Source organism: Calypte anna, chromosome 2 (genome assembly GCF_003957555.1).
Source record: "Calypte anna isolate BGI_N300 chromosome 2, bCalAnn1_v1.p, whole genome shotgun sequence".
Lineage (NCBI taxonomy): Eukaryota > Metazoa > Chordata > Aves > Apodiformes > Trochilidae > Calypte > Calypte anna.
In genome coordinates this window covers 54,928,946-54,948,366 of record NC_044245.1, presented here as the reverse complement: position 1 = coordinate 54,948,366, position 19,421 = coordinate 54,928,946, and the positions used below count along the sequence as shown (strand labels likewise).

The 19,421-nt window shown below is 44.4% G+C and overlaps 1 protein-coding gene across 1 annotated transcript; it reads left to right on the top strand.

Annotated features, from left to right (window-relative positions):
* The first annotated feature begins 292 nt into the window (after positions 1-292).
* On the top strand, positions 293-18,392 carry TMEM108 (transmembrane protein 108). The gene is made up of 4 exons (XM_008496012.2): positions 293-368; positions 6,760-7,872; positions 16,509-16,663; positions 18,055-18,392. Exons 1-4 carry the CDS (start codon positions 356-358, stop codon positions 18,175-18,177), a joined length of 1,404 nt encoding a protein of 467 aa, XP_008494234.2. The 5' UTR covers positions 293-355; the 3' UTR covers positions 18,178-18,392.
* Positions 18,393-19,421: the final 1,029 nt, after the last annotated feature.

The following is a 19,421-nucleotide window of genomic DNA, read 5'->3' as shown; positions in this document are numbered from 1 at the left end:
AGACCTGTGTCAGACAAACTGTATCTGGACTTGATGAGAAACCAAGCTGGAATACCAAGCAGCCCTTCTATCTGCTGGCAGAGAAGGGGACTGGCTCAGTAAGTAATCTTGCCCTGCAGTTGCAAAGGTACTTACTCCATAAAGGAGGGAGCCCTCTGACTGCACAGCCCTGCAAGACACGCCTGCCTGGGCTGTCTCTGTCCTCATTCCTCCAAACCAGTTCCAACAATAACAGCAACTCCTGCGTGCAGCTGCCTCATCAGAGGGAAAATGTGTTTTTCCTTCTTCTGCTGAGGGATGAAGCTTCCAAATCTGTGTGATGTGAGCAGGTGAGGATGTCTGCTGACAAGTCCAAATGATATTTTCAGGTAAGTAATTACCTTGAAAGAAGCAGATAGAGTCAGACTCTTTACTACCTTCCTCTCAGTAATAACTGCTGTCCTAGATTGTCAGTAAGCTTTTTCATGAGATTCAACAGCTCGAATGTCTGTATATATTTAGGGGATAGGGGATCTGAAGCATTTCTGAAGCACCTATTCCTATAGTGTCTGTGAGTCTCCAGTGAAGTCTGAGAATAAATTGGGTGCTGCCTGCTCTGTAACTACATGGCACTGTCCTATATATATCCCCCATTGTTTAAAACACCAGAGGACCAGAAATGAATTGTTACTTTCTGACTTGCTGTCTTTAAGTCTGTGATGAATGTGCATCTTAGTAGCAATAACTGTGTTCTACAATGTTTTTATATTGGTAAAGGATGGGATATTCCTGCCACATGAAAACTATAACAAGCATTACTGTTGTTGCACAGGGAGTATCAGCAAGTGCTGCTTAATTTCTGTTTGTACATGTGATTTCCAAAGCTTCTGCTGATGTTGTTTTATGTTATGCAAATCAAGCTGTTACTCTGTGTGTCTAGCTCTCTGCATTTTACCTAATACCTTGTGTTTTGAAGTTGAAGTTGATCCCCCTAATACTTACAAGACAAAATAAACAGTAACTTGTAAGTTAGCATCTAGGGGTTATGGCATGACAACCACAGATAGACAGGCAAGGAAGAGAAATTTTCTATGCAGAGTAACCTACTTTTTCTTTCCTCAGTTTGACCACCAATCATGGAGATTAAATTTGCTTAACTCTTTGTTTGTACAAAGGCTGCTTGATTGTGAGCAAAAATATTATTGCTTTGACAGATTAAAATGAAAATGACCATAACAAAACCAGAAAATAATATATACTTTCTGCACAGTTTCTAACTATTAAAGATTCATTTTGCTCTTGGTAGCATTTTGGGTTTGCCAAGAGACACAGGAGAAGTGAGTAATGTTGTGAAGAAAGCTTTTGTTACAACAATAATATTGCTGTTGCTTTAAATAGGTTTTGCACAACCTTCTCTCACTATTACTAAGTGGAGACTGTTAGAAATATGGAGAGGCTTCAGCATCCCTCATGGTGCTCACGTGCATCCCAGCCTTGGTTCTGTAGATAATGCTTCCTTTGTAGGATGGCTCCCTTTGCTTCCCTTGCTCACAACAATCTGAAATAATGAGGCCAGCAGTAGGTCCCTGCACAAAAAGCTCTTCCTGATGTCCTGCAGTAAACGTGTTTGCCACGTACTGCTCAGGATGGCTCTGTTTGTCTTGCTGCAAGGTCCGAGGCAGCAGAGGCCAGAAGGGGTCAAACACCAGACTGAGCTCGTTGTGCATATTCATTTGCTGCAGAAAATGTTAATTCACGGCTCAAAAGTTTCCACTGGATCTTTGGCAATTAGGACTTGGTCCAAAGCCCACTCAAGTCATTGGGAATATTTCCACAGGGTTTAGATCAGAAGTTACATAAGTTGGTGCTGTTTAAAGGAGGTGCCCGGGGAGGCTGAACCCGTGAGCTGACTCCACAGCCACATCCCTGCTCTGCTGTGTCACACAAAAAGACTCTTCTCAAAGTGCCCATGAAGTTTCCTGGGATGCACCAGCAGGTATTAACTGCTAAATGAAGCTTTTTAATGCTGTCCTGTGCCAGGACACTGCATCCTAACAGGGGCTTCTAAGGCCCTGAGTTAAAGAAGAACATCAGCAGCTGGGGGCTGAATGGTAATGAGGAAGTTCCCAAAGGGTAGCACCCTCTGAATTTCATAGTCTGGGAACGGAAAATATTCCTAACCCCAACTTTTCTGAGAGTCACTAACATCGTCAACCACAGTCTTTTAAAACACTGCTGTAAAGAAACACCCTCATTTTCTTCACATACACAACTGTACAATCCATTTCTAGACTCCTAATGTGAGTGTATGGTGAGAAGAAGCACTGCAGAGGGATCCCAGTGATATTTGAACCATTGCACCATGTTGTCAGGAAGGAGTTTTTATGGCTAAATGCACATCAGCACCCTCTGTATACACTCTGCTGTCAGTCTGTTGTGCTTCATCTTTGAGTTAGTTCAGTTCATGCTTAATATTCTCTTCTTGGTACACTATGCAAGACCACAGGGTGACACAGTTCACACCACAGATATGTCAGGTCAATCAACCTTCTCATTAGAATTAAATGGTTCTAATGTAGTCATAATATTGGACTCCAGAAGTGGAAATTTGACACACAGCATTTAAAAACCATACCACTTTGACTCTTTCTAAGCATGAGCTCCTATACCTTAGAAACAGCCCCTACTGAAAAAACTTAATGGTGTGAACTGACCTTTGAAAATACAGTTAATTATCATTATTTGCTCTTATGTGCCTACATCGGTCTGTATTCCCATTATTCCAGCATATAGTAGGGACTGTCAGTCTTTAACCTAAAGGGCTCATGCTCTAAGATCAGTCCTAACTGTCCTAGGCAGCCAAAATTGAAGGATTTTGGCAAAGAGGTGCAGGACAGCACTTTGAACTGACCAAGAGTATCTGCTATGTACCATCTCACTGGGTATCAAAACTTTGGATGTGATGGCTTGATAGCAAACAGAATGTCTCCTTTCAGTGAAAGCCTGAATGAGAGTATAAGCTGAGGCACCAGGGGATGGATGGCGTTGTACCCACCGTGGCCTTTTTCTCAGTGTGGGTGCATTTGTAAACTACAGACAGAAGTTGGGAAGGGAGGAAATTTGAAGGAGTTATTTAAGTCCATTTCTGTGACAAATGCGTTCTGCGCCTTAGTAGAGAAGTTGAGAGAATCATTTTCCAAGGCTCAAGCCAAAGTTGCCAAGCAGGGCAGACAGGTATCAGGGACCCCAAAAAGGGGCCCACTTTGCACACCCTCAAGTGATTGAAAAGTAAGTGGGAGCTCAGGGCAATCAAGTTACCACAACTCCAGCCAGAGCATGCTTAGGTGATGATGCAGAGCATCTGAAAATACCAATTCCAGCTTTACTTTTGCTTTCCAGTTGGCTGTTTTTCAATTATAAAGCAAATTAATTATTCTACTTAAAAGGGCCAGCAAAGCCCACTGTGAAGTCCTTATTACCAGATGGTTCTCCCAAAATATACAGCACCAGCTATTTTTACAATAGCTGAGTATTTCTTCAGTAGTAAGGACCACAGATTAGCTCTGGTTGTCACTAAAGGAGTTACTGTTGCCCATTCAGCCAGTGAAAAAAGTTCTAAGCAGCTGTAGCTAACTGGGCCACAGTGGCTCTGCAAAGGCTGTTAAAGGGACTCTAGCAGATAAGCAAAATCTGACTTACCACAGGCTATAACCCCCAAATGTCATGGGGGTTATTTTCTTTGTCAGTTAAATTACTTCTGATGTAGTGTTTCCTTTGAATAATTATTCATACTCTACAAGCCACCTAAAGGTACCAGCTAAATGCATGTGGCTTCCCATGCCTGGTGTGTGGTGACCTGCTGCCACAAGAGACTGCCCCAGAGTGATTATAAATCTTCATAGCAGCGAGCTTCTGATTTATCAGTATTTCAAGAAGTGGAGATGGATATTTGCTAGGCTTTTAGCCAGAGATCAGGGTTTCTAACCCCAGGGCACAATATGCAGAAAAGCTGACAAATTCCTTATTCCTTAAGGAATATCCTGGAGAAGAACATTGCCTCAATAGAGATATTCTTCTGTGTGTGAGGTCTGAGAGAATGTAATTACACAAAGAGCATCCAAAAAATTCTAGCAGGCTTTAGAATCATTATAATCTAGTATCTCATAATATCTGCCAGTGCACTTTATCTTGTGTCCTGAGAACAGCAGGCCTAAAGTTTCCTGAAACATTATCTCCACACACCAAATCCAAAATAAATCATCATTCTTTCCTCTGAATTTGTTCTGTGGCAGCAGCTTGTCTTGGCACGAAATATTAGCCATATGGACACTAGAATATCAGGCTTTGACCTTGACCTCAGAATAAACGCTGCCAAAAATGTGAAGATAACTCCTGCCTCTTATTTCCAAGAGTGATGCTCCACAGCTATAGCACGATCTGCTCTCCTGGTTCCATCTCAGTGTACAGAATCTGTTTTTCTCTTTGGCTAGGTGTTCAGCAAGTCATCTGTGGCTGGCTAGAAACTGGGAAGCGGTATCCAAGACAATGGTTTATTTGACACCTATGTTTATTTCAGGAATATATATTTTAAAAGAGCTAATTTTAGTATAAGGCTGTGGAAAGTGCATTGCTTGTAACTGGCTCTCACTGTTATCAAGTTAGCATTTTCACCTTTTGGATACTCTGCAAAATAACAGGAGGCTGCCAGGAACAAGATGAGGTGAATTTTGTTGGTTTTAGAGCCCTACACTGTTCAGGTTCAGAAATGGTGGACAGTGATCAAGGTAGAGCATTTAGCTGGGTAAGAGGAATAGGTACTGCTCATTTGGTGAATGATGCATGGGATTCAGAATAAACAGATTTCACTCTGACCAACATGCAGCAGGGCCCTAGAGCTCACTGGACACCTAATCAGAAACCCTTTTCCCAGGTCCCTGTCTGTAGTGGAACAGAGCGACCAGGTGCCTCTGATCATCCAGAAGTGTTGGTATGGCTTGTTTAATCCTTGTTTCACAGCGGTGAATGAAGGGAGCGGGGTAGGCTCTGGGACTACGTTAAACGCCTGGCGGGCCAAGCGCGCCGTAATATGATGTAGTACGGCCGGGAATTGGAGCTGGACCTGTATGTCCGCGTACTGTCCTGCGCCCGTGAGCATTTCACCGGTTACCCCTGCTAATGGGTCACCGACTGCACGCGGGCGGTTCGCCTCTATATGGGCCAGGCGTTCCCACTCCTTTACCCATACAATCTGTTGGGATGGAGTAAGTAGGTACCTGGCTAGATTCCGGCAATCATGAGGACAGTTGGTGTCCGCGGTGAATAGCCAGTCTAAGATGGCTTGGCCGCTTTCCGATCTTAATCCCCCCTCCCTCAGGGTCTTTTTCGCCTGTACCTGTCTTCCTTTTCCACTGGTGCCCATAGCAGAAATTCTCAAGTAGGTTAGAACTAAATCAAACAACAATGCTCACATAGGCTCGTCTGGAAAGGGGAGGAGAGTAGAGAAGGGGGAAGGAAGGTACTCCACAATCTTGGCTGAAAGGTGATCATTACCCAGTTTGGAGTCCTGCAGCTTCGATGAACACATCTCTCTGATTTGTTAAGACTGAGACAACATCTTGACACCACTGGCTGAAATTCACACTAGCACAGTGCTAATGGTGCCATCTGATGACGCTCAGTGGACTGTGCAAAATGGATTTATTCTGTGTGCTTCCTGGTGGGCAGAGACCTGCATTACACTCCACAGCTTCAACATATGGAAATGGTGACGTGTGGTTGATGTGGTCCCTGCGGGTCCCAATAACTCAGGGTGTATTAGCCCTGCACCCCAGGGAGGTTTATGATACTGCAGCTGCCCTCATCCATTATCTGGACTAGGAATAAATGGAAGAATGGATGTTCCCGGTGGAGTGAATCGGGCACCTCATGAAACAATGTGCAACACAGAGTGTCAGGAGGCAAACTTTGCACAAGGCAGTCCCACAGCACGTGTGAGCACAGACTGGGTTACAACCAAATATTTGTGCGTGGGTGCAAAGAGCAGTTGTGCTAGATTGGGTCAGACCCTTGATTTTCACATGGCATTTTGAAATAGCTGTGATAGCTGTGTTTGCTTGTTCATTTTTAATATTTGGGGATTTTCCACATCTCATATGCTGAAATAAGTGACTAGGTTTTCCAATGCTGTTAAGTTAAGGACAGCATATATAAGTCAGGAAGTCCTCTCATCAGAAAACTCTTCTTGACCTTATTTTCAGTAAGGGCTAAACATCTGCTCTCTCAGAAAAAATGTTGCTTAATGGCATCCAAGACTGGAAAGAGGCAAATCTGTGATTTTTCAGCCAAAGAATGAGTGGACTGAGGTTCCCCATAGTGATGTGGATGTTCATCTGGATCCTCCTGGCCAAAACAAAAATGAAAACGTCTTTTGTTTCCATCCCTAAAAAGTAAAATGCTTTGTAGCTTCTACAGGGAAATCACCTGCCTGTGGCAGTTTAAAGCACTCTCCTGGGTCCCTACTGCAAGCTTCTCTCTGCCTTCGCTGGAGAGATTCCTTGCAACCCTCCCATTCCTACCTCTTCTCTCCCACATCTGTGGGGCCACTGCAGATTTTGTTTCCTCTCCCCACTTTCCCAGAGAAGCCAAAAAAGTTGGATGCTAACTTTCCTGTTTTGCAGAACACGGAAGGTATCCTTTCTTGCCAGACACGCAAGCTGTGCCGTTCCTCGTCCCCTGGTCTCTTCCTGGTTTCTCACCCTCTCTCTCTGTTTTCTCTTCCAGGTGTTCTACTGATCTTGGCACTGACAGAAGAGCTGGTGTTTTCTGTTCAGGTACTGTCTCCCACAGTCTCCTCCTCTCAGGGCTTCCCGATGGACACTACCACTATCACAGCCATGGGAACGACACCTCGGCACAAAGACCACCACACGGCTGAGCCTCTTCCCACATCTGCTCACACCATTCCCCATCCCCTCAGCCTGGGTGAGAAAGCCCCTGCCACCGGGCAAAAGCAAGGGAGTGGCCCCCACGCTGGCGAAAAGGGAACATATCATTTGTACAACCAGAGTGCTTTGTACTCGGGACAGACTCGCCCCAAGGGGAAAATATTCCAGGTTTTCAAAGGCAACTTCACGGAGTCATCAGAGCCTTACCTAAAGACAACCCTGCATTCTCCCTTCCCTAACCTGAGGACCCCTTTCACAACCCCCCTGTTTCAGCCCCAAACCGCCACGCCCAGCGATCCCAATGGCACGGGGTTGGCAAGAACTACACACTCAGACCCTTCTCCCCACCATGACGCCTCGGGAAGCCTGGGGGAAGCAGAGCGAGGGGATGGGACCCAGCCGGTGGTGCCGGAGGCAGATTTTGCCACCACGACCGCTGGACCGCCAGCTGATCCTGAAGCAGCGTCGGTGCCTTTTAAACCCACCCACTATGGTGTATGGGACATGCTGAGCAAAAACAACTCTTGGGTAACCCTGAATATCAGTACAAACGTCCCTCTGTTTGCTGGCCCTGGATCTGCGACGGCAGCAGCGGGTCACTCGGTTCAGACCAGTTTTGACGTCAGTGTCTCCGCTCCGGTAGTGGGAGGGCCCAAGGGACCCACTCCAACGCAGCACGGGGAGGTGACTAACAACACCTTGCTGGGCACTGCTCTCTCCACAGAGCCCACCACGAGGTTGTCCAGCTCCATTTCCACAGCTGGCTCCACCGCCACCGGGAACTTCCTAAACAGACTGGTTCCTGCTGGGACCTGGAAACCTGGGGTGCAAGGAAACATCTCTCATGTCACCGAGGGGGACAAACCCCAGCACAGAGCAACCATCTGTCTCAGCAAGATGGACATTGCCTGGATCATTCTGGCCATCAGCGTACCTATATCTTCGTGTTGTAAGTTAAATGCCACTCTATTTTAATTTCTTTTTCCTTAGAATTCAGATTTTGTCTGTGGGATTCAAGGACCAGGTGGAGACCTTGAGATGGATGACTGGCAATCACTAAACAGCTAACCCATTCACTGACCAAAACACTTAGCTCCAAAACACAGGGCTTCCATTTTTGCACTCAAAGCATACTTGCTGTTGCCATTAGAAATCACTTAAGTCTTCTCAGGCACTCCATTTGAGGATGTAGCACAAGACTGAACAACTCTAGAAGGCGAAGCAGCTTCACGTTAAAGCATTTAAGCTGATCACCAAAAATTGTACTAGTCTTTCATCTAGGAACTACTATATTCTGCCCCAGAATTGGTCTTAAAAGCCCACTGCTAACCCAAAAGATTAATGACAGTTGTAATGATTAATACCTTAGGAAACACCAGTTTTCCAGCATAACAAATTATTCCACTGCAGGCAGTTCATGAACTATCAGACTGTAAAGTCTGATAACTAAAGTGCTTGTTTCCTCCATTTTAATTGCAACTTTGCAGCTGCCAAGGCAGCAGGAAGACTTTGAAGTCTTGTCCTTTGGACACCAGGAGTCAGCCACCTGTGGGACCAGACCAGGGCAGATTGGGTTTCCAGAGCTGGCTTAGGATCTCATCATGGTCTCAGTTACAAAAACAAAAAAACCAAACAATATATGGTTGAGTTATAAGAAAGCTTGTGAGTGGAGTGTGGGCTGTCCCCTGCTTAGCTGGGTTGTAACTGTAAGGTAGGACAAGATATCCTCTGGGCTTTCAGGCTACAGAGCCGAGAAGGAGCCACTGAAGGGGTTGCAGCATGTGATTGTGCTGATCTGTCTGGAATGAAACAAAAACACAAACATTTCCCAGCCTTTGCTGATTGAGGAAATGTAAAAGGGTAGCAGCCAACAGTATTGAGGATTAATCCCATGAGCTATCCTGAGGGCAAGGTTAGATGAGCTAACAAAGTCAGTCTTGCACGCAGCTTACTCCTGCCAAAAAAGGATATCCTCTCTCTGGCCCTCTCCAAGGCACAGCCACCTGGTCCTGCCCCTCTCCCTCTGTCAGACCTGACCTGACACCTCTCTGAACCACTTTCTGCTTGCTAAAGTGGAAAAAAACCAATCACTTTGCTCTTTGGTACTTTCTGTCCACCCACTGAGCTGAATCAGCCCGCCTGCAGGGTAAGAGTGTGAGTGTGAGACTTGGAGCAGATGAAGCTGCAGGAATGCACACCTGGAGAGGCAGCAGCACGGATCCTTTTGACAGCTGCAAATTGTGGGATAGGCTCAGCATATCTGTTAGATGATACCACTGGGGCCATCAGGTCTGCTATTGCCAGTGTGGTTAAAACTGTGAGCGAGAACAACACTTAAGCCTAGAAGATGGACAACCAAATGAAGTGAAATCACAGCAGAGGGATAAACTGGGATATAGTGAGCACAGTGCGATGAGAAGCAGTGATACCTGATGATCTGATCAACAGTGCCTTCTCTATTAATTGGTAGAAACAGAGGATCAAATAAATTATTACAACCCTTATGTTTCAGGCCAGCATTCACAAAGAAAGCTGATCTGAATAGAAGGCATCTAAATACAAAGCTCAAAATACTACACCACACAAACCAAGCATAGGAAACATAACCAGTGTGTAAACTGGTGTAGGTCTCTGCCAGCAGTGCACTATATATGAACTAATGACTAATGATAGTTATTATTATTAGTAATAATAATATCAAGAGTCTGTTGGCAGCACTTCTAATCCACTAAATAGCAGTGTTTAAACTTTTCCTCTTACTTACCAGACCAGTATGTGTTCACATGACTGTGCCTATCCTATTTCTTGTATTTGGAAGACACATTTTTAAAAAGACAAGTCTTACTTTGGAAATTATCTGTACTAGCTGTAATACAGCTGTTTAAATGATTCAAATATTTAAACCCTACTGTCAAGACTGGTTTTCTGAGTATGGTCTTCAGTGGGACTCTCCTGTTGAAATCCAGGGATCCTCAGAAATATTTCAGAGTTGAAATTAATGGCAGGCAGCATTTAAGTGGAGGTTGTGGGCTTTTTCCTCTGGCTAAAGTGCACAGGGAGTTGTTTTCATTCCAAAGCTATGCTGTTTAAACTATGCCATGATAAGTTCTGTTGTACAGGCATAGATTATTCATACAGGAAAAGAAAAATAAGTTGTAGCAACCTAAAGAACTTTTACCCAGATGGGCACATATGAGTTGTGTCTTCCCTCCCCATTGTACACTGGAGGGACACATGGTACTGCACCCACCTCTGGAGCCCCCAACACAAGAAGGACATGGAACTGTTGGAGTGAGTCTAGAGAAGGGCCACAAAGATGATCAGAGGGCTGGAAGACCTCTCCTCTGAAGACAGGCTGAAAGAGTTGTTCAGACTGGAGGAGAGCTCTGGGGAGAGCTTATAGCAGCCTTCCAGTACCTGAAGGGGTGACAGTAAAGCTGGGGAGGGACTTTTTACAAGAGGAAGTAGCAAAGGGACAAGGGGCAATGGCTTTAAAGTGGAAGAAGGTGGATTTAAGTTAGACATTAGGAGACATTCTTCACTATGAGGGTAGTGAAACACGGGCACAGGTTGCCTAGAGAAGCTGTGGCTGCCCCATCCCTGGAAGTGTTCAAGGCCAGGTTGGATGAGGCTTTGAGCAACCTGGTCCAGTGGGAAGTATCCCAGCCCATGGCAGGGGGTTGGAACTAGTCGATCTTTAAGGTCCCTTCCAAGCAAAACCTTTATTTTATTTTAGGGTGATTCTATGATTTCCTGACCCTCAGGAACCTGGGTATTTGCAGGGACAGGCGTGGCGGTGTAGTCGGAGTAGTAGGGCTGGGGTGTGCGGTACCTGGTGTGCAGTGTGGGTGGCGGGGTGTGCGAAGGGGACTGTCGCCACCTCCCGGGCACAGGCGCCTGCAGCTGAGGACAGAAGGCCCCATGCTGGCATTTGCTCCTCACTTCGGGTTTACAGAGGGCTGATGGTGAGGGGCCGATGAAGAATACAGCCGTTTGGTTTCTTTTCATCTTCAAGAGGTGAAAACGCTCTCGGTGAGAGGTCCTCAAAGATGCTGTGCCTCTGAACTGAGGAAATGGCATCCTACTCCTGCCTTGTGATATGTGAAAGGTGGAGGTATCTGGAATATCGAGATTCAGCCCCTTCTCTTAAATATTTGAGCCGCCTTAGGAGGGAAGGAGACACACAGAAAGTCACTGAGGACTCGTCTTGTCAGAGGTTATTTCTGCTCCAGAGTTGCAGGCTGGCAGCTCAGGCTGGCACCTTCAAGGGGAACAACAAGGCCTGAGGTGCTGCTGAGACACCTGTGAGAAAGAGTAAAGCCCTGCAGCAGGGGAAGAGGCATGCTAGCTACCAATGCATGCTGGAAAAAAGAGGGAAGAGGTGAGGAGAGGCAGCTGGAACCTGTTCACAGCTGCAGGAATGTAATTAGCTCAGCTCTCTCCTCCTGCCAATGAGGGGTGCTTCCAAACCAGCTCGCTGATCTCCAGGCTGGTTCCAGAGCCCTTGCAGACCTGTGCAATGGCTGGAGCATCTCTCCTCTGCTGGAAGCCCTTGTGCGTCTCCCCAAAATCCCTCCCCTGAGTGAGGGGTGGTGAGGAGGCTGGAAAAGCCTCTCTTCTCAGGGGGCTTCTGGGCACAGCTTCTGCTGCCCAAAAGCCTCAGAAGGGAAGGTGCACCATGATGCTGCAGAGATGTATCTGTCCCTCACCAACACACAGCACAATAGGGCCCAAGTGCTGCTCACTGTTTTGGTTTGCTTTGGGTTTTTTTGACAGATTCCTGTTAAATGGAAACCTATGGGTGTTTTCACTTCTCTAACAGGGGACGTGGCCTGCTAGAGAGTGACCACAGGAGCCCTTAGCTCTTCATCACCACTGGAAAAATTGCCTGGGATCCTGAGCTTCCTGCCTAAGAAAGACCCAGCCAGGTTCCTTCTGGCCTGTCCCTGCCATCAGGATTTGCACCTAAGAGCAGGAAGTAGCAGAGGGTTGGTTCAGCATTGCTGTGTCCTGGCATCTGAGCCCCACTGAGGACTGGCAGGTCCCACCAGCCATGCTGGTGGCACAGCTCAATGATTATAGCACTAGCCTGAAGTCCTGGGCCTCGGGAGCTCTCCTGATGAAATAAAAGATGGGATTTAGCATCCCTGTCCTTATAGTACATAAATCTTTAAGGATGCATAGGTTTCTGAATCCCACTGAAATCCCTTAATATACTAGCCAGAAAAAGTAATGTCTTGAACAGGAATATATGAGCCACATCTGCTGCCTGAACCAGGGGGGAATCATTTCACCTTTTGGTACCTCAGTTTTGTGGTGTAAATAATGGGGTTAATGTGGCTAACGCCATCTGAGGGCCACAAAAATGAAGGATTCTGTCTCATTGTGTTCCCAGAAAAGCAAAGTCATATATAATGTCAATATCAGTGTTTTCTGCTTGTCATAGTTAGAGTTGTTTTTATGATGTCCTTCAGGCAGCCTTGAACATTTTTGTGCACATTCATTTGTATGTGTGTGAGTGCCTGTCTCTGCAATGCAGAACAATATGAACTCATTTTAAAACTCACCATCCTGATCCCAGAACTTAAGTTTCTGTAATTACAGAGTGACACAATAAAATGTGGAAGAACAAAAACGTGCAAATCAGATGCTCAGAAGTTGATTCATTCAGTCAGTTCTGCTGCCACAGGAAAAAACAGAGGGAGGCTGAGACTCTGAACACAGGCATCAGCAGAACTCAAAGAATATATGAAGAATTGCCTTGGACCTAACCCCACTTAGCTCTCATTTCATGCACTGGGAAGCTTTCCAAAATTTTCTTACCCACTTTCTCCATTGAAAAGCCTACAAACATTTGCTTTCCTATCTGAAGCCAGGGAGATCCCAAGTCCTGAATCTTATCACCAGGTGTGAGCTGAGGCTGAGCTAGATAAGCTGTATCCCAGCTACTGTAGATGACCATAGTAAATGAGGGAAATGGAAATAAATTAAGAAAAAACCACTACTTTTTAGTCACCAAGGCAAGGATCATGTAGAAACTTCATTTATGTTATGACCTGTAGGCACAGGGAGAAGTAAATTAACATCCTCCAGTCCAAATATTTCCTGACTTTTAAGTGCTTGCAAGGTTCAGGTCTGCTACCATCATGTTTTATGTGGGAGCTAGAGAGGGGGGGAAGTGGGTATGTAAGAGTGGTGGAATATTTTAAGTGAGTTGAAATAAAAGACTGAAGACTATCAGGAAACTGTAGGGAGTTGGTATGATCTCATTACACTGCATTTATGAGGCCAGTATTAAATACGATGTATCCTGTTGGTTTATGGTTTTAAAAATAACATTGGAAGATTAGAAAAGAACCACGTGAATGATTTAATAGATGAGAAATGCAACATAACTCCAACTGTGTCACTGTGTAGTCCAAGAAGAGGCCAAAGCTCACACATATAGGGGGCATTTCTGATAGCATAGCAGAAGCTTTCAATAAAAAAGCCAAAAGGAGACTGAGGAAGTGGCAGGTGAAGGTATTTAGATAACAAAGGCAAGGTAAACATGTTCTCACAGTAGAAATTAAGCACTGAAACAAACTTGGTGGAAATGGGATGGATATCTAGTCACTCCATGCCCTTAGATGAATCTAGGTATTTTCCCATGAGATGTCCTGTACTTTGAAAATAGCTTATGGTTAAGTTATCACATAAAATACTAGGAAAGATAAGCAGGGTTTTTACAGCTACTGCTTCTCTCTTCAGCTCTGTTGTTGTCATTATTGCCATTTTTCCCTTCCAAACCATCTCTGCTCTCTATGTATTTCATCCATGTAATATATCCTCTCTGTCCATCTGTCTGGCAAGAGCTTTTTCTGTAGTACTCATAATACTAAATATGGGAGCAAATAGATAACTGGTAATATTGGTAAAGCTGTACCCTGTTACTAGCATTGTTCTGGTATCAAGCAGTCCTATGTTAACTACATTAATTTCCCTAAAATATGCCCCCAAAAGGGTAGCTAATAAGAGATGAAGATGGCATAGTCCTATTCCAGCCCTGTTTTCCTCTCTCTCCCTCTTAAATCAGGTCTCCTCTACTTTGAATTGGGACAACTTAGGCAGACAGCCTCCAGCTAAAATATGTAATATTCAAGGAAGCTCAGGAGCCCATTTTCCATAGCCTTTCATCCATTTATTTGTGTGTGCACTAAGGTTGGAGGCTGGGAGTGTTGTTAAAGGAGAGAGCTTTATTGCTATGTAGCAACCAGATCTGTACACAGTGAGACCACTTCTGCAGGAAGAAGCACAGATCTCTCTCGACTCACTGTCACTGCTTTTCCAGCCCCAATCTGAGACTTCTCTGTCAGCAGTCACATTATTTTATAAGCTGTAAAACCTCAGGCTTTCAAAATATTTGCACAGCAATAGCTGGATTTTTCTGGGACTCTCATATCCTCAGCTATCTTCAGAAAATGTTCTGTGCCTTAGGGATCACTCATTGCTGCAACGCCAAAAAGTTCCAATGGCTCTCATCAGCATTTGGGAGAACTAAATGTAGGTCTTGCTCCACTTTCTCATCTTAACAAGCCTGCAGGCTGGGACACAGAGAGGGTAGCAGCCAAGCAGGGTGTGAAGATGAAGCCCTTCAAGAGGACAGGCATTTCCCTGGGCAGGGAGAGCAGTTCTGGTGTTCCACTCCAGGTGCCTACCTGTGGGCACAGTGGCTGGAGTCATGCTCTCAAGCTGTCAGAAAACAAAGTTATTGGTGATACAAAAGAATCAATATGAGTCAAAGATAATAGTAAGTTTGATGATGACCTTCTTTTCTGAAACTTGCAGGAACAGTGTGAGAGATTTTTCCATTAGTTTCAGAGGAAGATTTATGGCATAAGCTCACCTTTCCCTATGAGTGAGACATAAATTGCCTGAACTCAAACCCATTATGGGTTTTTTTTTCTTAGTAGCTTATTCTTTTGTTTTAAATAGAGCTCTAGCCTTGCACTTTTGTATTGCCATATTATGTGACTAAATGGAATAAGAAATTAAACCCATGGCATGTGGGTAGCTGCAATGTTTGTCAAAATATACAAAGCAGCTTGGAACTCTCTGCAGCCTTTTCCTTCCTCTGAGCTTTAATTCTAATAGATAATTCTGGCTGTAGTTGACAAAATTTTTGTGCTTCATGAATATTTTCTTTCTTTTTTTCTACCACAAGGGGTTAAGAAATAATGGAGTGAATTTACAGCAGGGCATTTCCAATTTCACAGGTACAAATCTAAGTAAGTATACATCCAGATACCTGTCTGTATAAATCAGGTAGATTACAAGCACAACTGATCAATTAATTCTACAGGGGTAAGATAAGCACATGGAGCTTATGCATTTTTACTCTGAACAAACCCTTGTACATGCCTCAGCTCCTGCCTGAGCAAGGACCAGTGGGATCAGGAAGCTTGCTCCAGTGGGTTTGCCTGCCCTTCCTAAAATTACCAAGATTACCCATCTGAACTGCACCATAAACGACTAAACCCTAAAGCAGTTCCAGAAAATAACATTCATCCAGCTCTGTGTTTGGCCCACCTGCTGTGGGAGCATTATCCTGGCATCCCTAAGTTTAGGAGATTGCCTGTGGCCTTGTGACCAGACAGTTGTATCAACAAGTTTCATTTGCGGGTCCCTTTTCATCTGGCCCAGCTGCTCTACTTTACACTCAAATATTTCAGGTGGCAGAAGCTTAAGTCTACTCTGCAGATAAGAAAAAAATCCAGGCTCAGGCACGATCGGTGCCCGGTTGAGTGTGGGGGAATGGATTATTTTTATCAGTAAATCCCACAGCTTGATACAGCTGGTGGAGACACTCAGGAAAACCTCAGCACTGGAGTTATTGCTGCACTGGAAGTGTAACCTACATGAGATAGGTGACAGAGGAGATCTCCACACCACCTCACCTCTGGCTCATCCCACTCAGGAGCCCATCTGTTCCCCCGTGCAGTCAATGATGTTTTAGAGCATGGTCTAAAAGTACCCAAAATCCAAGTTATGAATGTGAGGTGATGGACAGGGATCAGTGGCACCTCAGGGTAGAAGCTTTTGGTTGAAGGCATGCAACTACATGCATATATGGATTTGTTATTTGAGCCTAGGACAGGTGTTTTTCACTGCCTATTTGCTAATGTGCTCATCACTGCAGCATCTGAACACAATGGAAGCAGAAGAAATCTGCACAGCAGCATCCTTTTCAGTCCCTGGAAAGTGCCTTCTGTTCAAGAGGGTCTGTAAATCCCAGCTTAGGATTAAAATATCATCAGTTACAACACTGAAGCTTTTCATTCTCCAGGGATCCACATCTTGAAGATTATAAATTCATATTAAAAAAAAGTAAAAACTGCATATCCTGCCAAAACCTCATCTCCTTGGCCCAGATTTTGTGTTAACTTGTGGGGTTTGTTAGCAGTGAGCTGGATATGACTGAGAGTGAATGCTGTGAATGAAGGTCACCAACCCTCTTAAGTAACATAAAAAACCAAATCAATCCACGGTACTGATGAGTCCTTTTTGAAAGGAAATAACCAATTTTTTACATGTTTCTATTGACAGCAGTTCTGCTGACAGTCTGTTGCATGAGGAGGAAGAAAAAGACATCTAACCCAGAAAACAACCTGAGCTATTGGAATAATGCTATTACCATGGACTACTTCAACAGGCATGCTGTAGAGTTACCAAGAGAGATCCAGTCCCTGGAGACTTCAGAGGTACCTCTTGCAGAACTGGTGTCTAAAAACTGTAGCTGAAGGGCAGAGGAAATCATATTATTAAAGCCTTGAAATTTCAATGCATACTTAAGGAAACTTGGTTTTAGAAAGTCTCATCCCCACAGATGTATAATGTGGCATAAATATGTCAACAAAACCATAATGCCACCCTATAGCCAGACATTGAAGATACGAATTTTTTCCCAGGTTTCTTCTCCTGCTGAGCCTATGGCCAATGTCTAGCCCATACCATGACTGCTCAGTAGAGCTCTTTGGGCTGGCTTGTTACTGACAGTCCTTCTGATCTGTCTGTTGTGCATGTCCAACATGGCATTTCATAAAGGGAATAGTGGGGGTTAATAATACAGGAAAAATTTGTGCATTTATGTCTCAGGAGCTGCCTATAGGTTCTCAAATACCTGTTCAGTATATAAGTAATCAGGACATATTTATATGAGAGTGTGTATTGGTGGTGTATACTCATCAACCTTTACTGAAAGGATCTAATTGGTTCAATGGAAGTATTGGTGTATGGGCAGGTGCTTTTACTGATAGAAATGTATTCTCTGGACTCAGAGATAAAGAATACTTTAGTATAGTTTAGTATAGTTTAAAGGTTTTTAAAACCTAGAAACAAGAAAGAGTTTGGGTTTATGCTAAAGTGATTTTCAGGTCAGTTAGCTGACTACCTCACCTCATTAAATTAGAAAAAGAACCCATATTTTTAGGAAGGAACCTCTGAGATGTAACAAGCAGTCATTTCATTAACCTCACTTTTCTGGCAAGCATTTTGCCCAAGCTAAGGCCTAAGGTCTAGACTTCCAAAAAATCAAATTATAGGCCCATTTAAATATAGGATGGTCTCCAAAAGCTGTCATCTAAGTAATTGAAAACCCAACAGGACATGACTGAACTGGAGCATACCAGGGTGCTTGGAACCACATATGTCATTTTCTGACCTTAAAAAGAAGCTGAAAATACATCTTTGAATAGTCAAGCCCAGCTGACAGACAAAAAAAATGTTGCAGTGTGTCACAGAAGTGGACAGAAAAAAAAAATGACACAAAAGCTCAAATTCTGCATGCACCTGAAGTTTGGTGCATATGACTTCTGGGTCCCCAGAAGCAGGAGAAACAATCAGCCTGATAAACAGAGGAGCTCTTCACTATTGGCTCCTACTGCTTGAAGAAGGGCAAAACTGGCTCACCAAACTTGGTTCTCGGGGAGCCAGGGCCCCCACAAACGTAGGCAGTTTTTGAGGACTGGGAGAAGTGATGGAAGTAGCAGTCCATTGCCCACATGAATTCACACAGGACAGCTGAGTGCCCCGAGTGCTCGTGGATGGTGAGGGGTGTGAAGTGCTCACCTTGCTTCTCTTCTCTTTCTCCTAGGACCACCTCTCCGAGCCACGCTCCCCTGCCAATGGTGACTACCGTGACACTGGGATGGTCCTCGTGAACCCCTTCTGTCAGGAAACACTATTTGTAGGACATGAGCAAGTCTCCGAAATATAACCCCACTGCTGCCCGCTTATTGCAGTTTCATCTCTACCGTCTCCAAATTATAAATAAATATATATATTATAAATATAATCTTTGTGTAACCCTGAATTACAAGAAATGTTTTCAGCTTTTCTTTTCTCCCTCAGAATTGTCAGCCCCTTTTTTATAAGTGTGGTAAAACTTTACAGAACAAACTGTGGCTTTATAAAATAAAGGTATTTCTAAGCAAAACACTTGTCAGATGGACTGTTTTCTTTGTGGTCATTTATAGTCTGCTGCTAAATATACTTGGTCTGGAAGAATATTGGGCAAGGCTGCTTTTGAGCAGGTAGCATCCTATGTGATATCACTTGGCTTAGCTGTGAGCATCCCTGCTAAGTGACCATCCTTTCTCTCACTGTAGGATGACCTTGGTCACCCTTTTTCTTTAGGCAGCCAAGCTATAATACAGATCAGACAGGACCAGCTCAGTTGCCACACGTAGTCCATACAGCTTGTGTGCCCTCTGGGTGTGACTCCAGCACTGCCTGAGCACTGACTGAGTACCCCTTCAGAGTCCTCCTTCCAGTAGAAACCAGCGAGGGTCTTCCAGCTAAGCAAGGATAAAGCAGGGAAGCTGGGCTAAAGTGGTATGATAAAAATCTTGATGGGAATCCAGGGACACACAAGACATGGGCAGAGCTCTTGGAGTAGTCATGTACTGTATGATGTTTTTATGTGACCTTCTTCAGACTAAGTTCTAGACTGAGCTCCAAAGCTGTTTTACATGAGCAAGGACAAGAATTACTTTTTTTTTCCTGCATAAATGTCCTAACCACACTGCAAGCTGGACTCACAGATGCTCTGCTCTGGCCCAGTGAATCCTCGATTATCTCCTGCAGCGAAAACAGCCTCAATAGAAGGCATGTAGATGTCCCCTTCAAACAAACAGAACTGTACTCTGAATTTATCAGAAATTTTAAAATCTGGTAACTAGGGACTTCCACCAATTGAATGATGTGGCTTCAACAATATTTCCATTTTATTTATCCTGTGTGCTTAGACTTCTAGTGCCACTGAATTACGTTACCCTCCCACCCCTCCTCTCTGAGGCTTCCCTTTCCTGCTTAAGAAGGAAAACACAGTGTTTCAGAGCAAAATGGCCTTTCAGTCCCACCCGGTTAAGCTCTACATTGCAGGCTGTTACACTGCTGGGGAATAGTAGGGGTGAACAAAGCTTAAATGATGGATTAAAAATAGGTTGCTACAAGGAGAGG